This window comes from Pelodiscus sinensis, chromosome 1 (genome assembly GCF_049634645.1).
Source record: "Pelodiscus sinensis isolate JC-2024 chromosome 1, ASM4963464v1, whole genome shotgun sequence".
Classification (NCBI taxonomy): Eukaryota; Metazoa; Chordata; order Testudines; family Trionychidae; genus Pelodiscus; species Pelodiscus sinensis.
In genome coordinates, this window is record NC_134711.1 from 324,361,919 (window position 1) to 324,381,251 (window position 19,333).

General features: G+C 57.8%; 1 protein-coding gene across 2 annotated transcripts in view; it reads right to left on the bottom strand.

Annotated features, from left to right (window-relative positions):
- The window catches only part of PDE2A (phosphodiesterase 2A), a 362,760-nt gene that overhangs the window by 238,374 nt on the left and 105,053 nt on the right, over positions 1–19,333 (bottom strand). Inside the window, exon 2 of one of the 2 annotated variants that reach the window (XM_075919627.1) lies at positions 9,540–9,600. In XM_075919627.1, the coding sequence (XP_075775742.1) occupies positions 9,540–9,600 (61 nt within the window). Of the gene's footprint in view, positions 1–3,744; positions 4,690–9,539; positions 9,601–19,333 lie in introns of those variants that run through there. The other variant, XM_075919628.1, reaches the window with a different exon arrangement.

Below are 19,333 nucleotides of genomic sequence, written 5' to 3' on the forward strand. Positions count from 1 at the left end.
AACAATGGGGGCTGTCACCTGAGAGCAGCCAGCAGGAAACACAGAGATTGGCCTCTGACCAGGTGACCTGCTGCATACAAGAAGAGGCCAGGAAGGGGGTATAAAGAGGCCATGTGGTCGATGCCATTTTTGTTCTCAGCGCAGCACTTCATCCCAGAGGCAGCATTGCAGAGATCGAAGAGCCCGGAAGACCTGTGAACCCATCCTGATGCTAGGATGTGCAACAAGGACTTTTAAACCAGCAGCTGTAACATCTCTGCTAGAGCCTGCATCGAGGACTGGGAGATTCGGTGCATGTAACGTACTATTCTTTAACAACCTTACTCTCAGGCTTTTCTTTCTTGTGATAATAAACCTTTAGATATAGATTCTAAAGGATTGGCCCAGCGTGATTTGTGGGTAAGGTCCAGAGGGTAAATTGACCAGGGATCTGTGGCTGGTTTCTTGGAACCGGACAGAACTTGTTCGGGGTAGGTGGGATTGGGTGCTAGGACCCCCCACCTGCGTATGAGGCCCGGGGACATCTGGGGCACGGATATTGCTGGGGTGTCGGAGGGGTTTTGCTCATGAGGCTTCAGGCAGGCAGCTGAAGCGCTCTGTGGGACTGGTTTGTGGCCTGTTTGGAGAGGTCACCAGTCTGGGGGCTGTAAGGAGCCCCGGATTTGAGCAATTCGCCCTGAGCGGACGCCCTCAACTGTGCCCAGACACGGCCCGGTCTGTCACACCTTGATCCATGGCCCTTAGCTCCTTTACTTCCTCTTCTTTCTGCCCATGGTACACTGCAGCCTGCAGACCATGGTGCCTGCAAGCAAATTTACATCTCCACGAGGCAGAGCGCTGGCCAGGTTTCGTTATCTGAAGGATATCAGCGTGGCTGGCATTGTTTGCTTCTGTACAGTAGCGGCTTTTGGACTCATTTCCTCTTTCCCCTGAGAGCAGTTCTCAGTTATTTCTTGTGTACTATCTTCCTTCCCCTCTCTTGGCAACACACAAATACAAAGAAAAAAAAATCCAATCAATAGATACTGAGTATGCACCGGTAATCCTGCACAGGAGTGCGCTATGAAAAAGCTCTTTCACTCCCTCTTTCCCACTTATTCCTTCCTTTCTGACCTAGCTACATGCATTAACTATTGTACGTCACTATATTATTATTAATTCGATTGCAGGAACGCGTATGAGTCATCGCCCAGGGTGCTAGGCACTGCACAAACACAGCACAATCCCATGCCTCTCTTCTGTCTCCAACACAAGAACAATGAAACAGAAAGGCGGCAAAATCAAAATGTGAGCAAACAAAACGCAGTCTTGCAATTGACCTGTGGAACTCACGGCCACAGGATGTCACAGAGGCCAAGAACTGAGCTGGATTCAAAGAGAGACTGAACATGGATACGGATCACAAGAATAGCCAGCATTAGAGTTCATGCTAAAAAAGGGGAGGGGAGGTATTGGAAGGGAGATAACGTCTCCTGCTTCAAGGCTTTACATGGATCTCTAACTGCCAGGGATTAGAATGAGTTTTTCAGGGGAAGCAGATAATCCCACATCTGCCTGCTCTGCAATTTTCTTGCTCCTTCCTCTGAAGCATCTGGCACTGTCCAGGCAGCAACCGAAGGCTGGGCTGTATGGGACCTTGGGACTGATCCAGTCTGGCAACTCTGATGCTCCCCAATATACAGACATCAGCGTCAGCCATGTCCAATCAGCTGGCAACAGCCGGGTCCCTAGTGGTTTACATAGGGGTGCTGGCCGGACCCTGGCTAGCCCTGCATTCCCAAAGCTACATGGACAAGACAAACACAGGTTGGGAGGGGAAACTGAGGCACAGGGAGGTGAAGTGACTCGCCCAAGGTCACTCAACAGTTCCCTGGCAGAGCTGGAATAGAAGCCCAGGCAACGGGAGGCAGAAGTCCCCACAGGCATAATTTGAGGGCGAGGGGCAGCATTGCCCCCCAGACTACAAGCCTCAGGCAGCAGCAGAGGGTTACCAACCAGCAGGGGCTGCACTTTGAGGCAGGGGAGCTAATCACCCTGCAAAAGCCAGGCCTGGGAATAGGCCTCAGACCGTCTTGTATTTACGGACGAAGGTTCCATGCAAGCTAAGGTGCTCGGGGGAAATTTCAGTCCTGCCTTTCAGGGGCCTGGCAGGCTGGAGGGGGGGTGAGCGCAGGAGCAAGCCACCTCGATGGTGCCTTTCCTTGCGGGGCGGGCAGGGGGAAGGCGTCCTCGCAGGAAGTTGGGGTGCAGGGGTGCTGCAGGTGTTAAGTGGGGCTGTGCCCCACGCTCTGAGCTGCACATAAAATTGGGGGGGTTCCCCCGCCCTCCACACACGCCCCACCCCACATCCCCTCATCTCACCTGACTGTTGGCCCCGCGTTCAGTCTCATCCCCCACTCCCACGGCTTGCCCCACTTCCGGCTCTGTGCCCAGAGCCCTGTGCCTGGGCCCTCCTCCCAGGGCTCCTCTCCTTGGGGTCCGCACCTGGGCCCACAGCCAGGGTTTTTCTCTTGGTCCTGCATGTGGGTTTCTGGCTGCTGGCCCCTGCCCAGGGCTCCACTCCTGGCCCCAACTGTGGCCTCCCTCCATTTCCCTGGTCTGGGTTCCCCCTTCCCGGATACAGAGCCCTGCTCCCAGCCTCAGCAAGTGGGAGGGGCACGGACAGAGAGCTTTCAACACCCCCACTACGAAGTCTTCCAGCACCCCTGGGAGAAAGGTTCAGCGAGCTGCCAGCAGGCAGGCCGGGAAGGGCCTTTGGCGAGTCTTAGGGAGCAGAGACGCTGGAAGTGTAAGGCCCTGCTCACACTGGGGTGTGGCCGGGAGCAGGATCGGGCCCTCGCCGGTTTCAGCGCAGACAACTTCTCAAGTCTGGTCCCTGGACTCCGGCACCAGGCTCAACGGAGAATGCAACAGACCAGAGCAGCGCCCAGCCGTGACCAACCCCAGCGTGGCTTAGGAAAGTGGCCTTCCCACCCCGATCATCCCTAGCCAGCAGCCCAAGGGTGCAGCGGGGAATCCCTGCCTGACCCCACCCCGACCAGCTCGCAGCCTGACGCATGAGATCTGATTGCCTCCCATAACCCCGGGACCCTTCCGCCCCCATCCCCTGCCAGGTCCCACCCGCCGCCAGCTCTGCTCTGGCACCAGGGCCTGGCAACTCAGATCCTGCAGCTGCAGCACTCACTCGGGGGAATCTCGGGTACATTCAAACCATCACAATTTAAACACAGCCCCATCCTTTCGACACACGCCTGAGCTGAAATAGCCTAAAGGCAACACAAGGCCCCTGCTGGGCGGAAAAGACCAAATCCTCAGCTGGTGTAAATCGGCAGGACTCCCTTTCCATGCTGACTTACACCAGCATTTACATTTACATCTGCCTCCAAAGTTTCCAAGGAAACCTGCAGAAGATTCCCTGATGGACACTCCCACAAACACCTACCGGCCGCGCAACATGGAAGGGGTGCCCGAGATACACACACGCTCACACAAACCCACAGCAGGGCGGGGGGAAGGGAGGGGAAGAACTGGAAAAAAGCAGCCTCCAGGACACAACTGACAATCATCTGCCCCAGGCTGAGAGAAAGAACAGAGGAAAGAGAGGAGGAGGAAATAGAAGAAAAAGAAAATGAAAGAAAGCTGGGAACTGAAGATCCAGGTTAGTCCAAAGGGAGAGAGGAATTAGGACAGGCGCCGGAGCTGCCCTCGGCATTAATTACAAAAACTGAAGGGGTTTGCTCTTACGCTGTCCTGGATGCTCTCCATCTTCCAAGCCCATCACCAGCCCGAGGCGGTGGCAGGAATCTCCGGACAGGGCAGCTTGCCGGGGCTGGGCGAGGCTGCAGGAGAAGGGGTGGTCCTGCCCCTTTCCTCTCGTGCCCTGCAGGAATTTCGCTGCCCGGCAGCCCTCAGACACAGGCTGTTCCAAGTGGCTGTGCTGTCACTCGCCGGCCGATCGGAGGCCGGAGCGCACGGGAGCCACACGGCGAAGGGGCGGGGGACGACTACACCAGAGTGACACCCACCCCGCACGGTCTAGCAAGCAAACGACATGCGAGGGAGCTCGCTGTTTGCAGCCACGGCCCCTCCCCCATCATATCCCTTCCCAGCTGCGGCCAGAGCAGCTGCTGAGCGGGGCTCCGGGTTTCAGTTTTACTCCTCTGACCCTCCCTTTGGGGGCAACCTAGGCCGTGCCAGTGTGTTACTGTCCGGCCTACCCTGGGACGCTCCTTCTACCCACAGGCTGCAGGAGTGTTTGTCTCTCCCAGGAGCGGACAGAGGCCACGTAAATGCCGTGATTGACTCGCCATGCTGGAACTGAACTTTCCCAGCTGACTGGGGGCCAGTTGGGCTGAGCTGTGCCATCCCGACAATGGCAGAGCTACCAGGCATGCAGGCTTACTGTCCTTCCTCGCATCAGCTGCTACAGACAGGTCTGTGTGAGCGAGGGCTTGCAGGGCGGGACCCCCCTCTTCCTCAGGCCTGGGTGCAGCGACACGGCGCCAGCAGGGATCTGCCATTCCTCTACCCGCCAACCAGGTAGTGCAGCAATGCCAAGCAACAGCAGTACAGGCATGCCCAGTGTTCCCTGTAAGCTGGGCGCTTCTGCGGCCGCTCAGAAATTCAAATACCGCCCAGCTGACTAGCAGGGCACCCACAGCTAGGCTTTTGTTTCTGCAGGTGGTGCACATTCACCTGTGCCTTGGTGCACATAAAAAAGGTATTCCGCACATGAATGGAAAAATCTGCACATGGATGGAAAAGATTAGAGGGAACATTGGACAGGACCCCTATAATCATTGGAGTGAAATCCACCCCATTCTCCCAGGGGCCGGGCTAGCCACTGCAAATTCAATTTCCGAGCCTTGCTCCCGCGAGTAACCTCTGCTTGCAGGAGTAGCCAGGGCACAGCGGGATCGGCCGTGACCCATTAAAGACCAGAGCCAAAAGTCACTGAAATCAGCTGAAGCTTTTCCACCCACTTTAATGGCCTTTGGATCAGGCCCGCTGGGTCCCATCCTGTGGTCTACATTCGCTGCCTTCCCCCGGAGCCTGTGTGAACGTCCCAGGGTTTGAGCCTGGTGGGATAACGCTGCTTTAAAGTACATCCTTCGCATAGACTCGCGTGGGCCCCAGCCGGCCAATTCTTCCCAGCCGGCAGAGAGTTCCTGACTATCACCCACTCCGTAGGCTCCCAGGCCGGGAAGTGCAGCACCTGCCAGTGTTTGCTAAGCTCTGCCAGCATCGGGAGTCCAGGGCGATGCGGGATCGTGGTCTGGCTCTTCCCCCTGAGGCTCCGAAGTCCCATTTGCCACCAAGCCCCAGGGAAAGTAAGTGACGGTAAATCTGCAGCTCCACACTGCCTCCCAGTGCCCACCGCCCCAGCCCCGCTGCTGAGTTCCTGCTGCTGGCAACAGGCTGCTACACTGTGCCGAGGGCGAGATCCTGCCCCCTGGCTCCCACCAGCCCTGGGCGTCAGCCGGAGGAAGGACTGGCTCCTCCACTGGGCTCAGGCTGGCAGGGTCTGGCGCCAAGATAGGGTGGAGATTCCCAGCCCCCCGGCGCGACTGCGGGGCCATCCCACGAACTCCGCCTCGGTGCGGGGAGGACGCAGCAGACAAGCCCAGGCACAAGCAAGAGTTTGGGCAGACAGGGCTAATCCCCAGGCCCACTGAGCTCTGAGCAGCTTTGCCATTGACTCGGATGGGACCAGGATGTCTATGAGGAGCGTGATCCAGGATCCTGGTTTTTTCCTCTTTATTGCTCTCTCTGGTACTTTTATGGCCCTTCTTTATTGCGGTATCTCAACACCTCACACTATCTCACGGAGCCCGGAGCCTCCCCCAGGCAGGGCCCTGCTATGGTCCCGAGGGATGTGAATGGGTTTCTGGTTAAAGGTTAACCCTTACCCCCTGCCAACAGCTCACCATGGGTGGAGGGCTGTTCCAGCCTTGTGGGGCAGCTAGCTCCCAGATGAGCAGCCTTGCTCGGGGCCGGAAGCAGCCGCTGGAGGGGGGTGGGCTGCCGGCTCCCCGCCTGTGTGGGCTCCCAGTCTGAGCGTTGGTAGCCCAGTGGGAGCAGAAGCAACCGGGCTGGAGTAGCCCCTGCCTGTGGTGTGGAGGCTGCTCCAGCCCGTCCACCTCCATTTAATCAGTTAGCTGGCTAAACATCACGTTTAACCAGTTAATTAATGGAACAGGATGTTACATCCCTAATTGTCCCCTTTGAAAAGGTGGGAAACTGAGGCGCAGAGCAACTCAATTCCTTGCCTAAGGTCACACAGGGCTTAAACCCCAGGTGTCCTACGTGGCTGATTCCCACCCAAACCGTGGGATCATCCCTCCTCCCACCTACCCTGACTTTCTTCCCTCTCGGAGCTTCTGCCTCCCATCCAGCAATGAGGGCCGGCTGCCACTCCCCCTGAGGCCCACAAGGACGAAGGATGCAGTTCCTTCATCGACCTTGTAGGGAAGAGACACACGGCCCTTCCTTAGCTGTAGCGTCCTCCCTATGACAGCCCCTAGACTGTGATTTGCCCCATGGGTGCATTATACAGGTGGCTTATGCTAACTGCCCCATCCCAAAACATTTCTTATTAGGAGGGAAACAAACGTGGTCCCGAATGAATCTGCCATTGCCCTCAGCTCTTTGCAGACCACTTTTGTCTCTGCTTATTGCCTTTCAGCTCATTCCCCTTCATGCGCACCCGATGAACACTGCCAGGTCCTCCCCCGTGTGCGGAAAAGTCACGCAGAGCATTTGGGCCCGGAGCAAAGCTTTGGCTAACAAGCCCAGTGTCACGGCTGAGGAAGCAGGGCAGCGAAGGGACAATGTCCAGATACAATTGGGAGGGTGGAATTCCCCTATAAGAGACCTACTATGCCCCACCTGAGTCCTATTCTGAGAGCATCAGAAGCATCTTGTATCGACTCCCCGCCACACACACACACCCCCCTTAGGGGAGTATTGAAAGAATTCCCAGGCTGTACGATATTAGCAATAGTCGAGCTTTTAAAAGCTGACTAGATTCAGTTCCAATCCAAGGTAGGGTTGCTCTGTGCTTGCCCTTTGCCTCCCCCTCAGCAAGGACAGCAAAATTGGCAAGGTCAGTTTCAGGTGCACATTTAGTCAGTTTCAGTTCCAGGTTCTCAAGCAGTACATGCTGAACCTTCTAGTCCAGCACCCTGGGGCCCTGATCGGCACTGAACTAGAGAGTTTGCTGGACCACAGGGGGCCAATATTGCCTAGCAGCATTAGCAACATTTCCTGGGCTCCTAAGACAACATTTAGGGGAAAATCAGAGCTAAATAACAGCACAGAACACTGAGAGCCAGGCCTGGTGGCTGTAAACAAACTTGATGGGACCATGGGGAACTTGGCTATCCCCATGAGAAGTGGACATCCGGCTCACTAACATCATGCTGGACTACAGATGTTGCCAGATCACAGACAGTGCCGGATTAGAGACGTTCAACCTGTACCATAAAGCTGTGATGTTTGGCTTCCCCAGTATCTTATTGGGTTCAGGTGCTTGGCTCAGGAGGTTGGGGTTAACATTTCCACAGATGTCCTTCAGCCCAAATCCCCACAGGTATCCCAGGAGAGTTAGGTACCCACGTGCCTTTGAGGATCTGGATTGTAGCCTCTCTGTGCCTCGGTTTCTCATATGCAAAATGGAGATAAGGAGCTTTCCTTTGCCCAGCGGGTTTATTTAGATTACAAGTGGTTTGGGGCAGGGCCTGTCTCTGACTGTGTTTACACAGTGCTGGGACTCTGGGCTCAGTCCTGTCAGCTAAGTGCTCTGGTTATTCAAATAAGGATTTCATGCTTTGTCCAGAGCAATGTCCTCTGAGGCCTACACTCCCCGCACCCATCCTTTCTACAAACTGCAACAGGGGGAAAATTGCTGCCCCAGGACATCTTGCTACAGTGAGCACAATGACCCCTTCCCACGTCACTCCTGAATTAATAAATTAAGCCTCCTAGCCTGTCTGGTGAGTTTCTTACCCCCATTTTACAGATGGCAAAACGGAGGCATGGAGGGCATTAAGTGTCTGTCCCAAGGTCTTATGAAGAGTCTGTGTCAGAGAAGGGACTAGAACAGAGCCCTGTGGCTTCACCCCAGGATTGCCCTGCCTTGCCCTCTGCCAGGAGGTCTCAAACTGAATGAGAGCCAGAAACTACCAGAGGAAAAAAGGTGCCAGTAGGGCAGGAGAGGTGCAGAGATTCAAGCACTAGGTAATCACACAGGCGAGCTCTAGGGTCACTGCATGGTCCGCCACTGACTTCCTCCCTGTCTGTGGGGTCCCCAAGGCCTCCCTGGCACTCAGGAGGGCAAGAAAAATGCTGGTTCAAAATGAAGAGGCAGGACTTGCCCTGCTTTGTGTCCCGAGCCGCCGACGGGCTGGTGATGGCGGGGGGTGGCGGGATGGGTAGAACCCAGCAGGGGGCGCCTTGGCGATCCCCGGCAGTTGGAATGTGACCCCCCCACACCAGCTGGCACCCAAGGACGAGCGAGCGGGGAGGGGCGGGCTACGAGTTTGATTCCCCCCCCCCCACGCGCAGCTTTGCCTGCCCACCCCAGGCCGGCGCAGCGAGGGAACCCGGCCCGCGGCGGGGAGCGGGTGGAAAGTTTGCGCGGAGTTTCCGCGGGGCCGCTCCCCTGTGCCCCCGAGCAAACTCCGCGGGCAGCCCGGGCCAGCCCCGTGCCCCAGCACGACCTGGCTTCCCAAGGAGGGAGAGCCGCGGCGGGGGCCGCCTTGCCCCTGCTCCAGGGGGGCTCCGCCCAGCGCCCCCTGCCCCTGCCGGCCCCACCCGCCGGCCGCAGCTCGCGGGAGCCGGGACCTCCGCAGGGAGCCACGGAAAGTTCACCCCGATCAGGCGGACAGGGCTCCGGCCCTCCCATGAGCCGCTCCCACCCGGACTCTCCTTCCCCGGGGAGCCCCGACCGCCGACAGCAAAGGGGGGGGGGGTAGACAGAAGCGGGGCAGGTGGAAGTACTTGCGAGGAAGCAGATTGGGGGGGGGGTTCTAAAGAAGGGCCCGGCTGGGGGGGGGGGGGGAGCGTGAGAAAGAAACAGACTGAAAGGGGAGCAGGAGGAAAGGGCTGAACGAGGAGAATAAAGGAAAGAGGGGAGAGGAACTGAGCGAGGGAGAAGGCTGGAAGGACGGAGAGAAGGAGAGAGAGAGGAAGGGAGCGCGCCAGAGAAAGCGGGGCGAGGGGAGAGGGGAAGAAAAGGGAAAGCGGGGAAAGGGGAAGAAAAGGGAAAGCGGGGAAAGGGGAAGAAAAGGGAAAGCGGGGAAAGGGGAAGAAAAGGGAAAGCGGGGAGAGGGGAACACGCGAGAGGGGGCAGGGGCGCGGAAGAGGAGGGGAGAAGAGGAGAGGCTGGAAGAGGACAGAGAAAGAAGCAGCGACTGGGGGGGGGGGCAGAGGAGGACGATCCAGGTGCCTGCTGGAGGCAAGACTCCCTCCCGCCCCATCCCAGGCCGGCCCGTCCCCCCGAGGACACCCCCCTCCCCAGCACCGCGCTGGGCTCCTACCTGTAGCGCCTCGCAGCTGGGCAGCGCCTCCTCCGCCTTCAGGAAAACCTGCTGGCCCCGTCTGAAAAACCGAAGGGCCGCGATGAGTATGTGGGGCAGGATCAGGACCATGCTGCTCGCTGGCCGGCTCCGCCGCACGGGCTGCTCCGCTCCCCGCCCGGCCCCTCCCCTTCGCCTGGGGCTTGGCTTCGCCGCCGCACCTGCTCCCCAGCGCGCCCGGGCCGCCAGCGGGGCAGGGAGCGCCGGAGCGGCTGCAGGCAGCGGCAAGGGGAGAGCAAGGAGAGGGGCCCTCTGGGTCCTAAGACCGGCAGGAGGGAGCCAGGCCAGCGCCGGCCCGGAGTTCGAGCCTTCAACCTCCCGGCCAGGGCGTGCCCCTGAGGGGGGCGGGATCCAGCCAGGCCAGGACATCCACAGCCCCGCACTGGGGCCTGAGAGCACCCGGGCTTCGACCCCTGCTCCCTCATGTCTCCGTTCTCCGGGCTCTCCAGCTGCAGAAGGACCCCCCCAGCAGTCCTAGGCTCTTCTGGGGGAGCAGGGAGCAGTGCCCAAAAGCTCAGCTCGCCAGCCAAGGGAGAGGCCCCTCAAAGATCAGGCCGCTTTACCCCAGCTCTTAGGGGGCACCAGGAACACCTGCTGGCAGCCATGACCTTGCCCTGCAATCACAGTTTGACTGGGCTCCCGCCAAAAGGCTGGGGCCCTATGGCGCCGGGTGCTGCATGAGCTACAAAGTAGGCCACTGGGAAACTGAGGCACGGAGCCATGAAAAGACTTTCCCCGCTCATCGACAGAGTCTGTAGCAGAGCTAGGAATTGAACCCCACTCTCAGGCCCAGTCCGGTGCCTTCATCCCACCACCAGCCTTCCTTTTCTCCCACCTCAGGGAGCAGCAGGGCCTTGCAGGGGATCTGTGTGGCAACGGGGAAGGCTGAGAGACCCCCAAGCCACTAAGGGCGACTTGCCCCGCCTTGGGGATCTGCAGCTTTGCTTGAGGCTCTCTCTGCAAAGCCGTAGGGCATCAGCCAGAAGGGCCTTGCTGGGCCATGGGTGCTTAGGGCAGCAGCAGAGCAGCCAGGAGCCTTGGACTTTTACCCCACCCAGCGTGCAGGGCCCAAGGGTGCGCCCATGCGTGAACCTAGCTAAGGGCTCCACGTACTCAGGCGAGCAGCCCCTGGACTCCAGCAGCACCACTCCCCCCCAGGGAGTTGGTAAAGACAATTGGCCTGCGGAACTCCCTGCCACAAGCAACACACGGGAGCTGGAGGGAAGGGGAATTCTCTCCCTTTCCTGTTCGCCTGTGAACAAGCCACACAAGGGCAGATCTGGGCCAAGAAACTAGCCTCTGCAGCTGCTCAGGCACCTGCCACCTCTAATATCTCTCTGTTGATTTGCACCCAGCCAGGAGGCTGAGGTTTGGAGAAGCCCTGAGCAAATGCCAGAGCTAACGTTGCCCTTCTCCCAGCACTGCCAACTATCAGTGGGGAGAAGGGCAGGCTGGGACTGCAGGCCTCCGGCCAGGGTCATCCCAGGCCTGCTGGAAGGGGCGATTCAAAAGGGTCTGGAACGCTCAGCCACTGCCACCACTTCTTCAGTGGGGGTGGTGCCCAGAGCCCTGGGCCCTTTAAATTGCCGCTGGAGCCCAGTGTGATGTGCTCCAGGAAGCTTTGAGGGCTGGGCAGGGGGACACACTGCAGTCTGGGCCGCACAGAGGGTTGGCTGCCCCGGCCCCATCCCCATCCCTACCACCCGAGGCCCTCCCCCTTCTGGGAACACAGAGCCCGGCCACCCTCCCACCTTGCCCAGGGGCCCCGCAAGGCTAAAAGCTCCCCTGAGTCATTGACATGGGGAGAGAGCATGGGATGGGGGGCTCTCAGAACTGACCAGTTAGATGCCCACCTCTTGATCACCTTAGCTCTCACCCTACAAAGCAAAACCCCTCATCCCCTTCAGCTCAGATCCCCACACCACAGCCTCCCCTCCACAACATGCCTTCCCTTCTCCCACCCTCTGTCTGCTTTGGCTGTCAGCTCCTAGGGGCAACGGCTGTCGCTAGGCTCATGTACAGCGTCACACACAATTGAGCCCTGGCATCAGTTGGACACCGACGGCACCAGTGAAATACTGACGGAAGCCGTTGAACTAGAAGGTTGTCTGCCGTTTGAACTCCCATGATTAGAAACACCTGGGTCCCGACACACCCTCAGCGACCGCTGTACTGCTGAATCGGCCTGAAAAATCCACCAGCCTGATATGAAAGATCCCCCTACGAATAACTTTGCCTTCCAAATCATAGTGCTTTAGCAGAAAAACTCCAGGCCAAAAGAGAATCCTCAATTCTGCCTTTCTGCTGCCGGGGCCCTTTGTGCGTGTTTGAGAAGTTTAATAGCATCTGTCCTTCCTCTCCTCTGACAAGATTGCCCCCGACACGGGGACCACCGGGGCACAGGAGCAGCAAAACGTTCAAAGAGCTGCCATGCGTATGTTTTAATAAAGTGATCTGCGTCCCTGGCAAAAGCCCCGGGCAGGCCGAGCAAAGGAGTCAATCAATAAATAAATCAGCGGAAGGAGGGTTTGATTTCAGGTGAATCGCTCTTCGCCTCCAGCAGCTGTTTGGCTTTGAAATATGGATGGAGTTACCAGGCTCTAGGATGTGTGCTGACTCCCAATTATCCCACAAGCCATTGCTTTATCGTCTGCCTACTACACGATACAGTTTTGATCCACAAAACTCTGAGCAACAGCCCTACGGTTAGTCGCATCCAGACCAGAGGGCCAGTGAACTCCAGTGCTCAAGTCAAAGCCTTGACCGAAAGGAATAACCCCTTTCGCTGTAAGCCGCTAGTCTCAGAGGGGTTGCTGTGTTAGTTTGTAGCTGCAGAAACAATGAGGAGTCCTGTGGTACCCTACAGACTAACAAATTTGCCTGGGCAGAAGCTTTTGTGGGTAGAAATCACTTCGTCAGATGCATGGAGTGGAAAGCACAGAGGGGGGGATGTGGGTGGGGGTGCAGGAGGCTGGGGGCCAGGCATGTTCTCTGCCTCCTTCCAGGCCCTTCCCACGCATCCAAGGCCTGTTCTCTTCCCCCTAGCCCACCCTGGGGCCTGTTCTCCACACACACGCACAAATAGTTATACTAGCATAGCATATGCTAGCACACCTCTAGAGCCCTACCTTTCTGAGTTCCCCTCCAATGTGTCTGATGAAGTGGGCTTTACCCACGAAAGCTTACGCCCAGATAAATCTGTTTTGTCTTTAAAGTCATGGGCCTCGTCCTTGATCTAGTGGGCTATTGTAATTGCTATTGGCAGCCACTAGAGGGAGATGTGACCAAAGACAATGACCATCCTCACAACACCCCCATGAGGTCTGGGAATGCTATTACTATAGGCAAAGAATGGGATCCAATTACTCCCCCACATTTGCTCAGTGGCTTTTATAGGCAGCTATACCCTTGCCCCCTCACTTTAGGCCTACCAGAGGCGTAGCGAGGGTGTTATGAGCCCGGGGACAAAGGCAAAATTTGCGTTCTCCCACCGCGGCGCGGAAGGACCTCGAACCTGGCACACGGCTGAGTCCAACCAAGAGAGGGCAGGAGGTGTAATACATCTTCCCCGCTTCCTCCATTTTGGGGCCAGGCCCCCGCACACACTAACCTGCCAGCGGAGATGGAGGAGGGTCAGGCTGGGGGCAGAGAGGCAGGGAGGAGGTGGCCAGAGGAGAAGCAAGTGAGCGGAGGGATGACAGGAGGAGCAGAGGGGGACTAAACTGGTGCCCCCCCTAGTGTGGTGCCAGGGGGCAACTGCTCCTACCCTACCCCCTTTGTTCTCACTACGCCACTGAGGCCCACGATGGCTCATTGGTATGGAAACTGGCACCAAGCAACATCTGGGCCCCGATTTGTTGGATTTCAGTATTTGGTGGGGACAGAAGTTTAGAAAAAGCAGGAAACTTGTCTCTCCAAGTAATGACCTGAATGGTCACAGAGGCAGCTCTGGGGCAGGGAGGGGCATTTCATTACAGTTGGGAGCCTGGAGTTTTGGATTCAGTTCCAAACTCTGCCTCAGCATCCCTTCTCACCCAGGGGGTTTGGGCAAGCAGCCTGTCACACTTCTGCATTAGGTGACCACGGAATTCACAGACTTGGGTTAGCCAGTTTCCGGGGCATCACCACCTGCTTCCTGATTGGCCATGCATGGCCCTGATCACTGGCCACGTCCAATATAATTTCCTGCCTCTATGCTGGCCTTGTCTAGCCACTGCCTGCTGGTTTCTGCTTGGACCTGCCTGGTCCTGCCAATCACCTCATCACACCCTCCCCTTAGACTGTATCTCCCAGCAGCTGGATCTCTGCGGTGAACTATGACCCTTGGTGGGGACTGCCCCTTAACCCTCTGACTCCTGGGAAGGTGACCAGACCGCACGTGTGAAACAGCAGGAGAGGGGGTGTGAAGCCCTGAATGTTGGGTCTGTTCCTTTAAAATCGGGACACCTGGTCACTCTGCTCCTGGGTGTTACAATAACCTTGGCCAAGTCACTTATCTCCCTGGGCCTCTGTTTGGCAGCACTGGCTGAGCAAAGCCAGGTTTCCCCCTGAACTCCGTGGCTGCTGCTCTCTCTGTGTGTGTCATCCTCTCATGCTGCAGCCAGTCAGCCCCAAACGACCCAGGGCTGCTCCCCGCAGCTGCGGCCAGACCCCTCACAGCTGCCACGAAAAGCCGAAAAAGGAGAAAAGCTGCCTAGGGAAAGAAGAATCAGGCTCATGGAAGGGCTTCTCTGGCACCTTCTCTGCACAGGTCGCCGGTAGCAGCTACCTAGGCTGGTGTCTCTTGTTGGGGGGCCGCTCTGCTCGCAGGAGCAACACAATGTGCCAGGCTCTGGCGATGTGTCCTTCGCCTTCTCTGCTCCGACTGCAAGTGCTTCAGGAAAGCGGGTCTCCCGTTATGCAGCAGCGGGCGTCTGTGGGCAAGGTGGGGGAAACTGAGGCACGGGCGAGGGCTGGCCCAAGCTCACGAAGCGAGAGGAAAGGCTCGTGCTCGTTGCATTGGGCCACGCTGCTGCCTGCTCTGACCATCCCATCATCCTCTCTGCCCCCCACACACATTCTCCCGCCCTCCAAGCAGCCCCCTCCGAGTCAGCAGCGCTGTGGGTGCTGCCGCGCCCCATTCCGCAGGAGGACGGAGAACAGAAGGCTGCCCCAAGCCCCGGCTACACAGCGTCCTGAACTCTTCCCCTGCATCCCATGCACCGAGCGACAGCGCCCGGGCCGCGCGGCGACCAGCTGCTCCCGGCCTGGAGAGCGGATGCGCACCGCGCCCACCGAGCCATCTCCATTTGCATGGGGATCTGACCACGCGGCGCCGGGAGCGACAGCGGCTGGCACGCCCGGGGTGTGCGGGACGGATTGCTGAGCTCCCCGTCTGCGGGAGGGGGGTCGCTTGCCGGGGGAGCGCTGCGTCCCAGAAGTCTGCAGAACGAGATCGTGGCAGCAGCCTTCAAGCACCGGGGGGGGGGGGGGGGGGGTCCATTCTGTGCTCCCCATGTGCTGCCGCGGAGGGGTTATCAACCCTGCTTGTTTATGTATCGACGTGCACAAAGGCGCGCCCGGGAAGCAGACGCGCAGCGCGTGTTGCACCACTCCGAGCAAACTGAGCCACACAACGGGCCACGGCTGAGCTCAAGGGGCCCGTCCTTGCAGTCGAGGGGCGCAGAGGCCAGGCGCCCTAAAAGGGCTGTGCGCTCCGGGAGCAGAACTGCTTTGGGCCAGCCCTGGGGGCTGGTCCCAAATAAACTCCCCCAGGAACTGGGGCCCGCCCCAAAGCTCCCCGCCTTCCGCTCCGAGGGACAGGGGCATTTCTGCCCCTACCAAACACGGGGGTACACGGCGAGACAAGGCTGCGCGCGCGGGTCTCCCCCACGGGCGGCAGAGGTGAGCCGTGTCACACCGCGCCCTGCGGGGTGCTGCCGGACACCGCAGTCAGGGCTCGGTGTGGGTGGGAGACATCCGCTCCTTTAGCGCATTGGGGGATCAGAAGGAAGGAGGCGCCTCCTTCCCAGATCCTCTAGCCTTCCCTCCCCAGCTGCAAGCCCAGAAAGCCTCCCCCCTTGCAGTAGATTTCCCCTGCTGAGCATCCATCCGCTCCACCCAGCTCAGTCCCAAAGGGTGGGCGCACACCAGCCAAGCCGAGCACCACGGGGCTTCACCCCTTCTGAAATTTACCAGCTCGTCTTCCTGTGAGGCTCCGGGTGGAAACATTGCCAGGCCGGGCTCCCTGGCAGGCCACTGCCAAGTCGGGAATAGAGGGGCTGGTCCCAGCAGATGCGGACAGTGTGGGGACGCAGCGGGGGAGGGGGAGAAGGTGGCGCAGGGTGGGAAAAGCTCGTCACACTCTCCTGCGCTCAGGAAGAAAGTTTCCCACGGCGGCTCCAGCGCTGTCACCAGCTCCACGTGCAGTACATCCTAGTCGCACTGGCTTTGGCTGGACACAGCAGCTGCTGCCCGGGGCTGGCCTGCCTTGCAGGGGGTGCCCCCACCGGTCCGCCAGCCTTCTGTCTGGTTAGCCCATGGGAATCCAGATCCTGCCTGCAGCGGCTTTTGTGCTACACCCCGGCCCCCCAGCCGCTTAACCCTCTGCACAAATTCCAGGCAGGGATTCGCCTGGGCCAGCCACATCACTGCAAGGCACTGGAGCCGAGCCCGCTCTGGGGCTGGGTAGACTCTGGGGTCATCAGCTCCAGGCCTGGCTAGACTGCGGCAGTACCAGCTAGTGGTTAGAGTTGGGGAGCTGGGCTCTAGGGCAGCCTGCAGCGGTGCAGCCCCTCTCTCTCCACATTCAGCACTCAGCCCCTCTCAGGGGTCCTTACTCCAGCTGTGCCTCAGTTTCCCCCCCAGTCCCTGGGTAACATGGAGCCAGCTCTCCAGGGGTTAACCTCTGCCACATGCTTTGAGATCCAGCAGAACCAACCACGGCATGGGCTGCAGGGGGAACCTGGTTGGCTTATGCAGGGTGTTTCCAACAGCCCCTAGCTATCCTCAAGCACTGGCAATAGCCCCCCCTCCTCCCGCAAATAGGCTGCCCACCTCCACCCCCTCGCCCCTCTCCTATGCCAGGGGGAGGGCAGGTTGAAGTTCTGACGCTCCAGCTGTGCCCACCGAGCGGGTCTGATGCTCTCCTGGAACAGCATCTATGAAGCCCTGGCTTGGGACCCTGAGCACACTGAGACCCCATTAGCCCTCCATTCACCTGCTGCTCACAATTAAAAGGTGATCTTGTTATTAAAGCACCAGGCCAACCCGGCGTGGTGTCTCAGCTGGGAAGCAGCATCGTGGAGGCTGCAGGAATCACAGGGCAACTGGAGACCGGAGTCAAACCCAAGACAATCTCCTTCAGGCTTTGCCGGATCCTGCTGCTCCTAAAGTCCTCGGTGGGACAGGCATTCGACTCATCTTCCTTTCAAGGAGGCTTTGATGCTTAATTAACAAGCATCCTGGTGCCTCGCCTGGCGAAAAAGGCTCTGGAGGAGGGCACTGGATGGTAACACATCAGTAGCCCCCTGGTGGGGGGGGGTAATTTTTTTATGGCTTGTGCTACACAGGAAGTCAGATTATATGATCACAGTCGTCCTGTCTGGCCTTGGAATCGCTGAGTCCAAGAGCTCCTGACAACAAGAAATGAGACCCAGCTCTTCTTGCTCAGAACCACAGGCCCTTGCCACTGGAGCTAAAGGAGAATCGCCGTGGCCCCTATAGCGCCTATGACACACAGCTGATTGATTCCAATTCCACCCACAGAGGGCAGTGGCATGCATAAACATTAACCAGCCTCTCTCAGTATTATTCTTGGAACCAGACCAGAGTGCTGGTCCTGTATCCTGCCTCAAGGGCAACCATATTTTTGTACTTTTTACACTCAAAAATGTCATTGCCTACCCAGCTATGATTAAGTTGTTTAAACAAATGTATTGCAATGGTAGAACATTTTTTTTTGTGTCTGAAAACTGTAGGTATTGGGGCTACTTATAATTTTTTTAAAAAAGGGGGTACTTTATAAAAAAAGGTTGAGAAACACTGATCTAGACCATCCCTGATAGATGTCTATGTAGCCTGCTCTTAAATATCTCCAGTGATGGAGATTCCACAACCTCCCTGGGCAATTTATTCCAGTGTTTAACCACCCTGACGGTTAGGAACTTTTTCCTAATGTCCAACCTAAACCTCCTTTGCTGCAGTTTAAGCCCATTGCTTCTTGTTCTATCCTCAGAGGCCAAGGAGAACAATTTCTCTCTCTCCTCCACCTGGTACCCTTTTAGGTCATCTCTTTACTCTGCAGAAGCTCAGCTAGCCACACTCACTGACCCCCAGAGCCCTGCTGTCCCACCGTAGGACACACTGGTCCAGGAGATACCTTCTATAATCCAGAGGCCAGGCCCTGCTATCACAGACAGCCCATCAGAGAATCCCTGTCATAAATGTGTAGGATCCACCTTAAAGCCAGTTAGCGTATTCCCCCCTCCATTGCTCCTAGTGGGGTCTGGCCACAACCTGAGGGCTGGCAAATGGAGCAGACCCTGCTTCCAGCCCTGGACAAATCCAACCCGATTCCTTCCCAAACTGGCTTTGTGTTGTACGGGAGTGTGCTGCTGCCCCCTAGTGGCTCAGCTGCAGCATGGCCACGAGGCATACTGCTAGCGCAGGAGTCTCCGATCTTTTTAAGCACAAGATCACTTTTTTAATTTAAGTGCAATCCAGGATCTAGCTCAAACCCAAATACCCCTGCCCTGCTTCCTTCCTGCTCCTTCTCCGAGGCCCTGCCCCTGCTCACTCCATCCTCCCTCCCCCATCCTCACCCTCTTTTATCAGACTGGGGGCAGGAATTTGGGGTGCAGGAGGGATTCAGGACTGGGGCCAGCGTTCGGAATGCAGGCTCCAGCTGGGCACCACTTACCACAGTGGCTTCTGGGTGATGGTGCAGGGGGCTAAGGCAGGCTCACACCTGCCTTGGCCCTGCACCACTCCCAAAAGCAGCCAGCAAACTCCCTCCATCCCTGCCCCCCCCCCCGGCTCTGTGGAGCTGGGGTACAAGATGGGAGGAGGGGCACCCTGAGATCAGTACCTTCCCTTCCCCATCTTCCCATGCTCTGCACAGCAAGCAGGAGGCTCCCATGGGTGGGGCGCAGCTCCAAGGCAGAGGGCAGGAGCAGCAGGGCAGTGCTAAGAGGGGCAGATGAAGTGTCAGCACTTGATAGCCTCCCAGACAAACCTCTCAGGGTCACCTGTCAAAGACTCCAAGATCTACCAGTAGATCCCGATCGACTGGTTGGTGACCCCTGTGCTAGCAGTGCATTTCTCCTCCCTTCCCCCCTGCAACAGGCTAGAGTCTCTTTCATTTCCAGTGCTAAGCTGCTGCGTTACCAGCCCTTGGAAGTTCATGGCTTCTTCTGTGCCGCTCACAACACTCCCTGGATGCAGCACACGAACAGGATCAGGCTGAAATAGCCAACATGAAAGTCACTCCCACCCCGCATCAGAGCTCAGCTTCCTTTGTTCCTCCCTGGTTTTGAGGCTTGTCAGACGGGCTTTTATGTCTCTGGTGGATTTCACAGTCCCCTTAATTTATTCTGTTGTATGCAAAAGTCTCCCCCCCCCCATGCAGTTACCATTTACCAAGTCACATCTCATTATCTGCGCTGACATTTGCTTTAATCTCCGGCAATGGTAATTCAGTTGCAGGTTATTGCGTTCCGCCGCTACAGCTGGTTGGCACAAAAGGGAGAGAGCAAACTGCCATCGGCTCCTGTGAG